The following is a 13339-nucleotide window of genomic DNA, read 5'->3' on the forward strand; positions in this document are numbered from 1 at the left end:
TAAGAGATTGGCTGCCAGGAAATGAGTTAAGAGGCTACTACAACAGCTGAAGTGAGAGGTAGTGGCGGATTTGTTTAGGGTAGTAGAAAAGTGGTAGTGATTAAGTGGTTAGAATTAAGATAAATTTTCTCAATGGGCTGAAACTGCAGTATGAGTATTAGAGGAAGCAAGGATGACTCCCCGTTTTCAGATCTGTCTCAATAAAGGATACTGGTTGAAAGTGAAGGAAAGAGTGGGTTTAGGCTGGAATTAGGGGGAGACAGAAAATTCTGTGTTTTGACATTCAGGGGGAGGTAACTATTAGGTTATATATGCAGGTCTGGAATTCATGAAATGAGTAGGAATAATTAGGAATTACCAATAATTATTATTATAATTACTGATAATAATTATTATCAGTAATTCCTAATTATTCATACTCATTATTCCTAAATATTAGGAATAATTAAGATTATCAGCCAATGGATGATATTTAAGTTATCAGATAAGCCAAAGAAAAAGTAAAGATAGGAAGAGAGAAGGTTAGAGAAGTAAGTCCTTCAGTATTCCACATTTCAAAGGTATGAAAAATAGACTGGGCATTTCAGGACTGGGAAATAGCACTGGGAAAGAGAAATAATGACAGTGAATACACTGACAGAACAGGAAACATTCTCGAACTATGACTACTTGGTAATCAAAGATGACATTATGGGAACCAAGAGTTTTAAAAAAGTAGCTGAGATTAACACTATCAAAGGATACTAAGAAGTTGAATTTTATAAAGACAGAGAATTGACTACTGCCGTCAGCGTAGTCACACACTAGGACAATCACAGTGGAGCGGGCTAAAGATAACACCTAACTAGGGTAGAGGAACACGTGGCATACGGTGAACAGGGGAGGAAGTCCACTGGGGGAGGTTCACAGGGGCATTCAACTGAGTGGATAATGTTTTATCTCTGAAACTGGGTAGTTCCTACATGGCACCTGCAATATTACTCTTTAAGTTTCATTCTTGAATGACTTTTTAGGCAACTCTATAAATGAATTTTCCTAGATAAAGGCTTAGAGAAATAAGGTGATAGACTCAAAGATAGATTTTTTTTTTTGTTTTCATATTAAAGACAATAAAATATATTTACTTACGTTGAGAATAATTTAGATAAAATTTTATCATGGCGGTGAGATGAGGAATAAATACTGAAGCAAAGTTCTTGGGGAGGTAAGAGCAGACAGAATCAGTCCACAAGTGGAAGATCTGGCTTTGGATAAAACAGTGTCAGATCATCTATTGTGAGAGAAGGTAGAACAAAATATCTGCATACAGAACAGAAGTGAGATCTGGTGATGGGACAATATGGTGGGCTAAATCTCTGCCGACTATACTTATTTTGACAGCAAAATGAAGTCATCCATGGAAAGTAGTAAAGAAATACTGGAAAGCTGAGATAAAAGGGAAAAAGTAGGGACAATGAAAAGAGAGTGAAGAAAAAATTATGATGGTAGGATAGTCGGGCTTGGTGCACTGGGAAGACCCAGAGGGATCGGGTAGAGAGGGAGGTGGGAGTGGGGATTGGGATGGGGAATACATGTAAATCCATGGCTGATTCATGTCCATGTATGACAAAAACCACTACAGAATTGTAAAGTAATTAGCCTCCAACTAATAAAAATAAATGAAAAAAAAATTTGAGATTTGTGACTATAAATTTTAAATAAGACAAGTCCCCATGGTTTGTGCTTTTACTTCATCCATGTTCAGCTACTTGGGTGCAGACATAGACTAGATAGACAGCTAGGTTTAAACAAGTTTGGGAATTCTAAAGGCAAGTACAGTGTAGAGAGAAGAGGGCAAAAAGGTTGAGGTTTGCAAGGGATTGATCATAATGAGAGAGCTTCCCTGGCGGCTCAGATGGTGAGGGCTCATGGAATCAAAGCTGGGAAAGGAAGGAAGTGGGGACATGACGTGAAGTGAAGTGAAGAGAAGTCGCTCAGTCGTGTCCAACTCTTTGCGACCCCGTGGACTGTGGCCTACCAGGCTCCTCGGTCCATGGGATTTTCCAGGCATGAATACTGGAGTGGGTTGCCATTTCCTTCTCCAGGGCTCATCCCGACCCAGAGATCAAACACGGGTCTCCCGCATTGTAGGCAAACGCTTTACTGTCCAAGCTACCAGGGACATGATACTGGCAAATAAAAATATGGAACTCATGTGTGCTACAAACATTACAAGTCATACAACAAAAAATCAGAGTAAAAAAATCACAATGAATATGGCCTTAAAGGTCTTCTTAAACAAGGTTTCAAGTCATGCTTATAAAATGTGATTGGGCTGGATATATGAGGGGGAAATCCAAATATTAATGCTAAAAGAGACTTTATGAGATTATGCAGATAAAAAAATTAACCAAAGAATTACCATATGATCCAGCAATTCCACTTCTCAGTATACACACAAAGAAATGAAAGCAGAGACTGAAAGAGACATTTGCATACCAATGTACAAAGCAGTACTACCCAGAATAGCCAAAAGATGGGATACAACCCAAATGCTCATTAACAGATGAACGGAATACGTTATATATACACAATAGGATATTATTAACCTTGAAAAGAAACAAAGTTCTGATATATGCTGTGACATGGATGAACCTTGAAGATGTTAGAATAAATGAAATAAGCCAGTCACAAAAGGACAAATATTGTATGATTCCAAATATAATGGGTACTGAGGGTAGTAAAATTCATAGACTGAAAGGTTAACTGCCTGGGGCTGGAGCACTGTTTAAAAGGTAAAGAGCTTCATTTTAGGAAAATGAAGAAGTTCTAGGGATGGATGTCATGATGGTTGCACTACCATATTTAATGTACTTAATGTCACTGAACTGTATACTGAAAACAATTAAAATGGTAAATGTTATACACATATTTTATCACAATTTTTAAAAAAAATAAGTTTTATGCAGAAACTGACCTGAATAGTATTTGGGTTCTGCAAGGCTTTCTTTAGGAATTAGAGAAGAAGGGAAACACCTAACAGACTAAATCCAGGACTCTACTGCTATTTCAATTAAAGCAGCAGCATGTTTAAAACTATCAACTCTCATTTTTACAAGTTGAAGCCTTAGTAAATGAGGCTTCAAGAGTGGAATGACTTCAGTGTCACACAACAGATCTATGGAAAGGTCTCATTAGTGGTTTTCAGTTACTACGACCTGCAATATAAAAATGTATGCCCAGAGTACTTCAGCACTACCCTAATGATTTAATAAAACAAACATGAAGATGAGCTCTAAAAAATGTCAAAGGCATAACAGAAGGAAATGGGAAGCAACTGGATGAATATAAAATGACATCAATACTCAAAGAATTAGGGAATATAAATATTAAGAAATAATTTTGTTTTCAAGATTATAGCAGAGAAATGAGAGATAATATCACCACAGATTCTACTGTGTATTAAAAAGATATGGGAAAACTGCTAATAACTTTAACCAATAAATTTGACAACTGAAGTGAAGCAGAAAAATTTTTTTAAAGGTATGGACTAAGAAAGTTCACTCAAGAAGAAACAGATAGCTTGAACTACCCTGTATCTGTTAAAAAACAGAAGCTGTACATTTAAAAACTCCAGGCCCAGATAACTTCTCTGGTGAATTCTATCAAACACACAGTTATTCAATATTCTTTGCCTGGTAATCATTAAAAACACCTGGGAGTTATTTTATGATTGTACAAAGTCTCACCCTATCTGCTCTTGTTCTCAAGTACCTTGAGTACTTACTATATGCATAAGGCAATGTGCTATATGCTACTGGTACTAGTAAAATAAATGCTGTGTATATGTTAGTTACTCAGTAGTGTTCAGCTCTTTGTGACCCCATGGACTGCAGCCCGCCAGGGTTCTATGTCCATGGAATTCTGCAGGCAAGAATACTGACGTGGAATATTGCCATTCCCTTCTCCAGTGGATCTTTCCAACCCAGGGATTGAACCTGGGTCTCCTGCACTGCAGGCAGAGTCTTTACCATCTGAGCCAAAATAAATGCTACATAATATTATTTGATATGTTTTAAGTAATTACAATCACAAAAGAGAATTTTAACTTCAAAAGTGATACTTGCAGAAACAGAACAATACTACTATAATTCTATAATACCTACTATAATTATGTTTTATTGAGAACTTTAGTTTTATTTACTCATAAAAATTTGTAGCCAAAACAGGATACATTCAACTCCGTTTAAAATTGCATTCTCTTAAAAACAAAACAGAAACATTTTTTTATGGTTACAATTTTTAACCTGTTAAAAAAAGTAATTTGAGGTAATTACTTTAAAAAGTAATGCAACAATTTAATTGCATTGAAAACAAAGTCCAGTCCAGAACTAAAATGCAAACACTTTGTTTTTCCCATTAAAGAATGCAATTTCTAATTTCAGTTGAATGATATTTTGTACCTTATTGATGTTTGGCTCCTCCATCATAGAATTTTTGATGGTTTCACAGTTGTCCTCTAATGACTTCATCAAGAAAGAATAATCATATGACAAAGAGTAAAGATGAGATGTAACATGTAAAATACTGGGGATATTTCTTTTTATTTTTAATCAAATTTACTAGAAAACAATACTGAACTATCTTTTAAAATTTCATATATTTTAAATGAAGTATGTGTGGAGAGGCATGATTGGCGGTTGGAGAAACAATCACTATAAATTTTATTCTATTTCCTAAGAAATTTTTACTCACTTCACTCATTTGAAATTGTTGACACTAAAGCAAGATTAAGTCCAGAGTACTTTACACTACAAATTTCAGAGCTACTAGTGCCAGAGTATTATCAAATGAAAATTAAAGTCAAACTGTTCTCTTACACACTATTAAGTCTTGTCTCCACTATGGTATCTCATTCCTCAAGGAAAATCTCCTGATCAGAAACTTTGATTTCAAGATTTCTAACTCCTTCTACTGACTTAGTCAGAAATAGTCAATAAAATGCTTGCAGCCACATATGCTTTTTTAAAGAGGATATTAGCACTTGTTAAAGGAGATGGTTCACGACCTTAAGTTCTTAGAAAATGAAACAAAACAAAAAAAGAAACTGAGGATTAAGATGACAGCTGTCAAGCATTTTTTGGGGGTTGGGACTGATTAGGATATAGTCTATTTGCAGCTATCTGTATTTGTATTTTACTTCTAAATAAGTACAAACAGTGAAGGACTTCTATTTTTAAAATGTATGTGCCAGCAATATATATTATATAGGAAAAGAAAAGATCTGAGGATACACCAGAACTTTCATGTCAGATGAAGGAAATTTCACCTCCAAACACATATAGGAATAAAGAAACAGCAGCACCCTCAGAATACTCTCCAAATTCTACTGTAAATACAGGGCCTGTCATATATCTATTTTCTAACCATCTGAGAAGTCACGGAGACTTGGGCTCAACCATTTAAGTATAATCATCATTTTATAAAACAGAGAGATGGAAGGTAATTTTGAAAATATTATATGAAGCCAGTCAACTTTCCAGTAAAGATTAAATAATTTTGTACCAACTCTATAAAGTTAATATTTTATTTAATTCCATTTAATCTATGTTTTACTAGGTAAAATTTTTCTTTTCGTATTTCTTTCATGAAAATGTAATTATCACTGTTTAGAATAAAACAATAAAGCAGTAACAATAAATATCTCATAACTGCCATTAATCATGCTGGGTTTTAAATAAGTTAAATCTGCTAATCAAACACTGAAAAGTGTATTATATTTATTTTGGAGATTATAAAAACTAAAATCAGAGAAAATATTTAGCTAAATGATAACTAAAATCTTTTATTTTATAGTCTAGCATCCATATTCATGATTTTTATTAAAATAATTATGATACAAAAATAACTAAAATTTTCTTAAGATATTATGAAACTCCTAAGAAAGCTAAGAATAAAACAACAGATGAGTTTAACAGGTACATTTATATTCATCTGTCATTACCATTCCTTATGCATTCTAGCTTAGTTATGCTCTATTCCCTTAATGATTCTATTTCCTGATTCAACTAGACAATCTAGTAGTAAACTAGTTTTTTCTTTTGTTTGTTTTGAGAATGATTTCATTTCCCAAATGCACTAAATATATCAGTAGTGGAGAACTGTTTTTACTTTCACAACTATATTTATCAAATATGGCAATGGTTTTTAAAAAAATAACTTTGTACTTGAAATTACTATGTTAAATTTGCATGTTCATATTACAAGGTGCACCAAAGAAATCAAAGTAGTAATAACAAGCATAGTAAAACATGCTTTTTATTCAGAATGCAGCAGTGCTTTGTATATCATTACTAGGAAGCTTTACCTTGCAATATATTATTTTAGTCAAAGGTACGTTTAAAATAAGAAACATTACCTTACCAGTAAACACATTCTAATTACTCTGACACTCTTATATAGCACAATTTTCAATTTTATTTATCCAAATATTTTCTTCAACTGTTTTAAAGTAATACATACATTAAATATTTAAGATATGTCTCAGCAAAGGTTAAAAAGAAATATGTTAACTTGTGCTATATTTAATTGTATCTATTGTTTGACTAGACATGTATCAAAAGTCTTCTAAGTTAGCAAGAATACTATGTATTTTGTTTCCTGACTTGGCTAATTCAAATATATTTACATAATCAGGCAAACAGTAAATAACAACACACGCAGTCGCCTCTAACAAACTAGTTATTAAACTGACAGACAAGGCATAAGTAATTTTCCTTTTCCAATAAGGTTAGATGTCATCTTGTTTTTTTGCTAACTTGTCTTTAAGAAGCCATTCTATTTCCTCATTTTTCCAACTGAAATGTCTTCCTTTTTTCCTCTCACTTCAAAAACTGAAAAGCCTGCTTTCAGATTAGTTCAGAGCTTCTCAAAGTGTGATCCACAAACCAGCCACCAGTCTTGAACTCTCTGTTACCGATACATGAGAAAATAAGCAATTAACTACATCACTAAATCCACTGCTTAATTTATACAATACTTCTTAATAGAAAAATTATTTCAAAGAAGGAAGCAATGTGTTAATTTATATTCCACTACAAGTTACCCATATCAAACTGGACTTATGAGTAGCACTGAACTAAATGAGATAAATAATCTGTATTATGATAACATTAGGGTACAATCAACCAATTGCAGTATAATTATAAACTGAGATTATAAAATTGTATTAAGTATAATCAATACAATAAAAAGAAAATGTACATATTTGATATGTTTTCAGTATAAAAACCCAGCTTCAATGAAATTTCTAAGATAAACTTTATCACATGAAAAGGATGGGAAATTTCCCCTTTGTCTCAAATGGTAGTCATGACAACTCAAAATCAGGAAACAAGATACAGAATTCTAAGTTAAACAGTATCTTTTTGGGGGAAAAAAGTCCCAACTACATCTGAATTAGCTACTTTAAACTAGTGAGGAAAATACCGACTCTATGCATTAACATACATGTTTATGACATAAAAAATGAATTTTTATAAAAGTCTGTAAAATACAACCTACTTTTTATAGTTAAAAAAACAAGCCATTAATAATAAAACAGCAAACGAGTTTTATTTATACAGACCTCATTCAGACACCTCTTCTTTGTGAATATATTTCGGATAAAGGTCTCTTGAGTTTCTTCCTGTTTCACCAAGTACTGCCAAAGTCTCTTCACAGAGAGTGCCAGACGGTGTTTAGACCTACAGAGAGGCAATGTATTTCACTGTGCACTTCAGAGACTTCTGAGTAACCTGATTACATGTCCTTGGTGCTATATGAATGATTATAATAATAAGTTATCTAGAATTAGACCACATCATCTAGGGAAGCAATCAGTAATATTTTTCTTAAAAGAAGAGACAGTAAATATTTCAGGCTTTGTGGGCCATATGTTCTCTCCTACAACTACATAACTTCACCACTGAAGTGGGAAAGAAAGCATCCATAGGTAATACTAAAATGAAAGGGTGTGGCTATAAACCATAAACCTTTACTGACAACACCGAAGGAGGTGTGGATTTGGCCCCATGGTTTGCAGTTAGCTGACCTTTAACCTAAGAATGTAAGATCTAACAAAAGAGGTATGCTTCCTAGAAGAGATCCAGAAACAAAGCCACTCAAAGTGTTGTCTGTGAACATGTACTAGCCCATGAACTCTGTTACTAATGAGCAATGAGGGAAGAGCCTGTGAAAGAATGGAAATCAACTATGTCACTAAGTCACAAAGTACACTGCTTATTCAGTTAACATTTCTGTAGTAATTTTCTAAAGGAAGCAAGCACTGCACTGATTTATCTTTTGGTGCAAATGCTTTATTTCTTCATGTACAGTAAAAAAAGTTTGCTAAAAAAACTATTCCAAATAGCTCTGCTCTGAAGTAGGTGTCAGGAAACACTGGCCAACAGTTCAAATCCGGCCTACCTTTCATATTCAAAAATAAAGTTTATTGACTCCATTATATTTAGAATAGATAAGCAACAAGGACCCACTGTATACCACAGGGAACTTGGCTCAATATTCTGTAATAACCTAAATGAGAAAACAATTTTACAAAGAATGGATACTTGTATGGGTATAAGTGAATTACTATGCTGTACATCTACAACCAACAGATCACTGTTAATCAATCATACTCCTATATAAAACTCAAAAAAATTTATTGGATCACAGCTATGCCCATTCACTTATTGCTTATGGTTGCTTTCACTCTCCAATGGCAGGGTTGAACAGCTCCAACAAGGATTGTAGGGCCAGCAAAGCCTAAAATATTTACTATTTTATTTACTAAATATTTACTCTAAACCTTTGTCAGAAATGTTTGCTAACATCCAGACTACAATATTCATCACACAAAGACATACATATGAGCCCAGAACAGCAAATTAAATGTAAGAAGCACTAAAACATTTTCTTCTTGAAATACCACTAACATTCTGACTTAGTAAAACTCAGAATAGTATCCATATGAAAACCTACTTGAAAGGAGTGTTTGTAGGTTCCAGCAAAGCTTTGTGGCGGAGAATTGCAGGACCTGCAGAAACACTCTCTTCAGAGGTATGACTAGCAATATAGTTTTGAGGCGGTCCCCCATGAATTTCAAGTCGTCGGAGAAGAACTTGTTCCCAGCACTGAAGAGTTTTTAGAACGGCATGACAAAGTGGTGAACTAACTGGAAGCTCTAAAAAGAGAAAATTGACCCACATTTATCTTCTGCAATAAAATGCTATATTCAATCTTAAAAACGACTGAAATAAGATACACACATTTTGGCAGAGGAGACATGAAAGAGAGGTGAGCACAGAAATCCAGAGGACTGAAAAGAAGGATGCTGTAAATTTGTACAGCATTTCAACATAATTAGTGGCCTCGGATAACAGAAAAAGGGCAATCTAGGTCAAAATTACATCATACCTTTATCACTAGAACTTGAAATAACATTTGTGACTTGTGATTTAAATAACTGCTATAGGAATTACTGCATCTGAGTTTAATTTCATATGAAAAAAATGTACCTGAATATTATAAAAATATGTTTGGAAGGAAAATCAGTTGCTTCAAACCTTTGTATCAGCCCAATTTCTGTACAGCATATAACTTAGACTTCTTTTGAGAATTAAAATAATACACAAGGTAAAAAAAAAAGTGAAATAATACTTACTACAATACTCAACACTTTATATTCTACATTTCCATACTCCTAAGTCCTGATCCTACTTTCAGTCTTTAGCTATTCCTGCTTTTTACCTTCAAAAAATCTAAATAGTATGCTAACTGCAAATTCTTGAGTTTTTTCAAGTTTAGAAGTGATCTACTGATTTACTACTATGGAATATGAGATTAAACTCCCCCTCTCTCCATCAATCCAATATAGTCCATAATAATTTCTGGTTAAATTAGTATTTTAGCATCTACCTCGTATTATATATATATGTATACACACACACACACACACACACATACACACACATACATATAAAAGTACAGATCACAGCCAAACTGCTTGGTATACTGCCATGCCCCTTTCTTTCCTATACAACCTTTTCATCCATCAGAGTTAATAATTACTACATTTTTGGTTTTGTTTAGTCTCCTTTGTGTCTACAACTAGGAAATACCCAACGCTTTGGCCAGAGCTATAAACCCAGTCTCGGTGCACTTAATCACATCAGCTTCACATTCCCTGCTTTCTTGGACCCTGTCTTTCTAACAGCAACTAACAATATGATAGACTCATTTATAGATGGTTGCTTTGGTTAAAAGAACCCAATCTTCTACCAGCAGGAAGTTACTAAACTTTTTCTCCACTATGTGAAAAAAATACAAAACAGTAAATCAAAAGCAATGGCATTATTAATTCATGTCAAGCTATGTATTACCTGCAAGATCATGACCTGCAAAAGGATAGAAAGTCTTCAAATTGCTGAGCACCAGCTGCACCATTGCCAAACGCATCAATGACCAACTACAAAGAAAGCAATAGATTTGTTAAAAATTTACTTAGGGATTGAGAAGACTATACTACTCTTTGTCCCAATAACTGACTACTAGGAATCTACCTTGAAAAAATACCTCCACAAAAACAAAACAACATACACAGGCAGTTACTCATGTCAGCATTATCTGCAATAGCAAAAGAGGAGAAACAACCTAATTATCCATCAGGAGAGTAATGACTGAATAATTAGCTTTGAATCATGGAATATTTTAGGGTAGCCATAAAAAAGAACAAAAAAGGATCTCTAAATGATAATATGAAGAGAACTTTAGCATGTATTAATAAATAAAAACCAAGTTATAAACATTACATATAATACGGTACCTACTACCTTCTGTGTAAGAAAGCAGCAGAAATAAGATTTTACATACACACAAGCTTATTTTTGAAAACAGAAGGATAAACCAGAAACTCATAAGAATGAGTATCTGCAAACGGCACAAAGGAAGACTCAGCTGGAAGAGATATGCTTCAGATTTGCTTTTTTCTTTAAATTAAACAAAGACATTTTGGCTTCTTTTTTTTCCGAGTGAAAAATTTACTCCTTAGAGTACTGGTTTTTATTATTCTAAATTGTCAAAAGTACACAATCAAAAATTAACTATGGAATTACTGTTATGGAAGGGAACTTAACAATTCAGATCTAGGTTATAACACATTATAATTTACCAACCTACTAATTTCATATATGTTATTTTCAAAATTAAAAAACAAATTTTTTTAAGATTAAAATTAAATATTCCTTTGTCTGTTGCTTCATTTGCTATTATTTTCTCCCATTCTGAAGGCTGTCTTTTCACCTTGCTTATAGTTTCCTTTGTTGTACAAAAGCTTTTAAGTTTCATTAGATCGCATTTGTTTATTTTTGCTTTTATTTCCATTACTCTGGGAGGTGGGTCATAGAGGATCCTGCTGTGATTTATGTCAGAGAGTGTTTTGCCTATATTCTCCTCTGGGAGTTTTATAGTTTCTGATCTTACATTTAGATCTTTAATCCATTTTGAGTTTATTTTTGTGTATGGTGTTAGAAAGTGTTCTAGTTTCATTCTTTTACAAGTGGTTGACCAGTTTTCCCAGCACCACTTTTAAAGATGTTGTCTTTTTTCCATTGTATATCCTTGCCTCCTTTGTCGAAGATAAGGTGTCCATAGGTACGTGGATTTATCTCTGGGCTTTCCATTTTGTTCCATTGATCTATATGTCTGTCTTCGTGCCAGTACCATACTCTCTTGAGGACTGTGGCTTTGTAGTAGAGTCTGAAGTCAGGCAGGTTGATTCCTCCAGTTCCATTCTTCTTTCTCAAGATTGCTTTGGCTATTCGAGGTTTTTTGTATTTCCATACAAATTGTGAAATTATTTGTTCTAGTTCTGTGAAGAATACTGTTGGTAGCTTGATAAGGATTGCATTGACTCTATAGATTGCTTTGGGTAGTATACTCATTTTGACAATATTGATTCTTCCAATCCATGAACTTGGTATATTTCTCCATCTGTTTGTGTTCTCTTTGATTTCTTACATCAGTGTTTTATAGTTTTCTATGTATAGGTCTTTTGTTTCTTTAGGTAGATATACTCCTAAGTATTTTATTCATTTTGTTGCAATGGTGAATGAGATTGTTTCCTTAATTTCTCCTTCTGTTTTCTCATTGTTAGCGTATAGGAATGCAAGGGATTTCTGTGTGTTAATTTTATATCCTGCCACTTTACTATATTCACTGATTAGCTCTAGTAATTTTCTGGTAGAGTCTTTAGGGTTTTCTATGTAGAGGATCATGTCATCTGTAAACAGCGAGAGTTTCACTTCTTCTTTTCCTATCTGTATTCCTTTTATTTCTTTTTCTGCTCTGATTGCTGTGGCCAACACTTCCAAAATTATGTTGAATAGTAGTGGTGAGAGTGGGCCCCCGTGTCTTGTTCCTGATTTTAGGGGAAATGCTTTCAATTTTTCACCATTGAGGGTAATGCTTGCTGTGGGTTTGTCATGTATAGCTTTTATTATGTTGAGGTATGTTCCTTCTATTCCTGCTTTCTGGAGAGTTTTAATCATAAATGGGTTTTGAATTTTGTCAAAGGCTTTCTCTGCATCTATTGAGATAATCATAAGGTTTTTATCTTTCAATTTGTTAATGTGGTGTATTACATTGATTGATTTGCAGATATTAAAGAATCTTTGCATTCCTGGGATAAAGTCCACTTGGTCATGATGTATGATTTTTTTTAATATGTTGTTGGATTCTGTTTGCCAGAATTTTGTTAAGGATTTTTGCATCTATGTTCATCAGTGATATTGGCCTGTCATTTTCTTTTTTTGTGGCATCTTTGATTAATCTCAAAAATATACAAGCAACTCCTGAAGCTCAATTCCAGAAAAATAAATGACCCAATCAAAAAATGGGCCAAAGATCTAAACAGACATTTCTTCAAAGAAGACATACAGACGGCTAACAAACACATGAAAAGATGCTCAACATCACTCATTATCAGAGAAATGCAAATCAAAACCACAATGAGATACCATTACATGCCAGTCAGAATGGCTGTTATCCAAAAGTCTACAAGCAATAAATGTTGGAGAGGGTGTGGAGAAACGGGAACCCTCTTACACCGTTGGTGGGAATGCAAACTAGAACAGCCGCTATGGAGAACAGTGTGGAGATTCCTTAAAAAACTGGAAATAGAACTGCCATATGACCCAACAATCCCACTCCTGGGCATACACACTGAGGAAACCAGATCTGAAAGAGACACATGCACCCCAATGTTCATCACAGCACTGTTTATAATAGCCAGGACAGGGAAGCAACCTAGATGCCCATCAGC

At 33.9% G+C, this 13339-nt stretch overlaps 1 protein-coding gene across 6 annotated transcripts in view; it reads right to left on the reverse strand.

Annotated features, from left to right (window-relative positions):
• The window catches only part of DMXL1 (Dmx like 1), a 124285-nt gene that overhangs the window by 33752 nt on the left and 77194 nt on the right, over positions 1 to 13339 (reverse strand). For 3 of the 6 annotated variants that reach the window (XM_065918221.1, XM_065918220.1, XM_065918224.1), the window contains 4 exons: positions 10401 to 10486; positions 9001 to 9202; positions 7607 to 7724; positions 4443 to 4505 (listed from right to left, as the gene is read on the reverse strand). In XM_065918221.1, coding sequence (XP_065774293.1) covers positions 4443 to 4505; positions 7607 to 7724; positions 9001 to 9202; positions 10401 to 10486 — 469 coding nt within the window. Of the gene's footprint in view, positions 1 to 4442; positions 4506 to 6590; positions 6949 to 7606; positions 7725 to 9000; positions 9203 to 10400; positions 10487 to 13339 lie in introns of those variants that run through there. The other 3 variants (XM_065918222.1, XM_065918223.1, XM_065918225.1) reach the window with 2 other exon arrangements.

Source organism: Muntiacus reevesi, chromosome 1, assembly GCF_963930625.1.
Source record: "Muntiacus reevesi chromosome 1, mMunRee1.1, whole genome shotgun sequence".
NCBI lineage: Eukaryota > Metazoa > Chordata > Mammalia > Artiodactyla > Cervidae > Muntiacus > Muntiacus reevesi.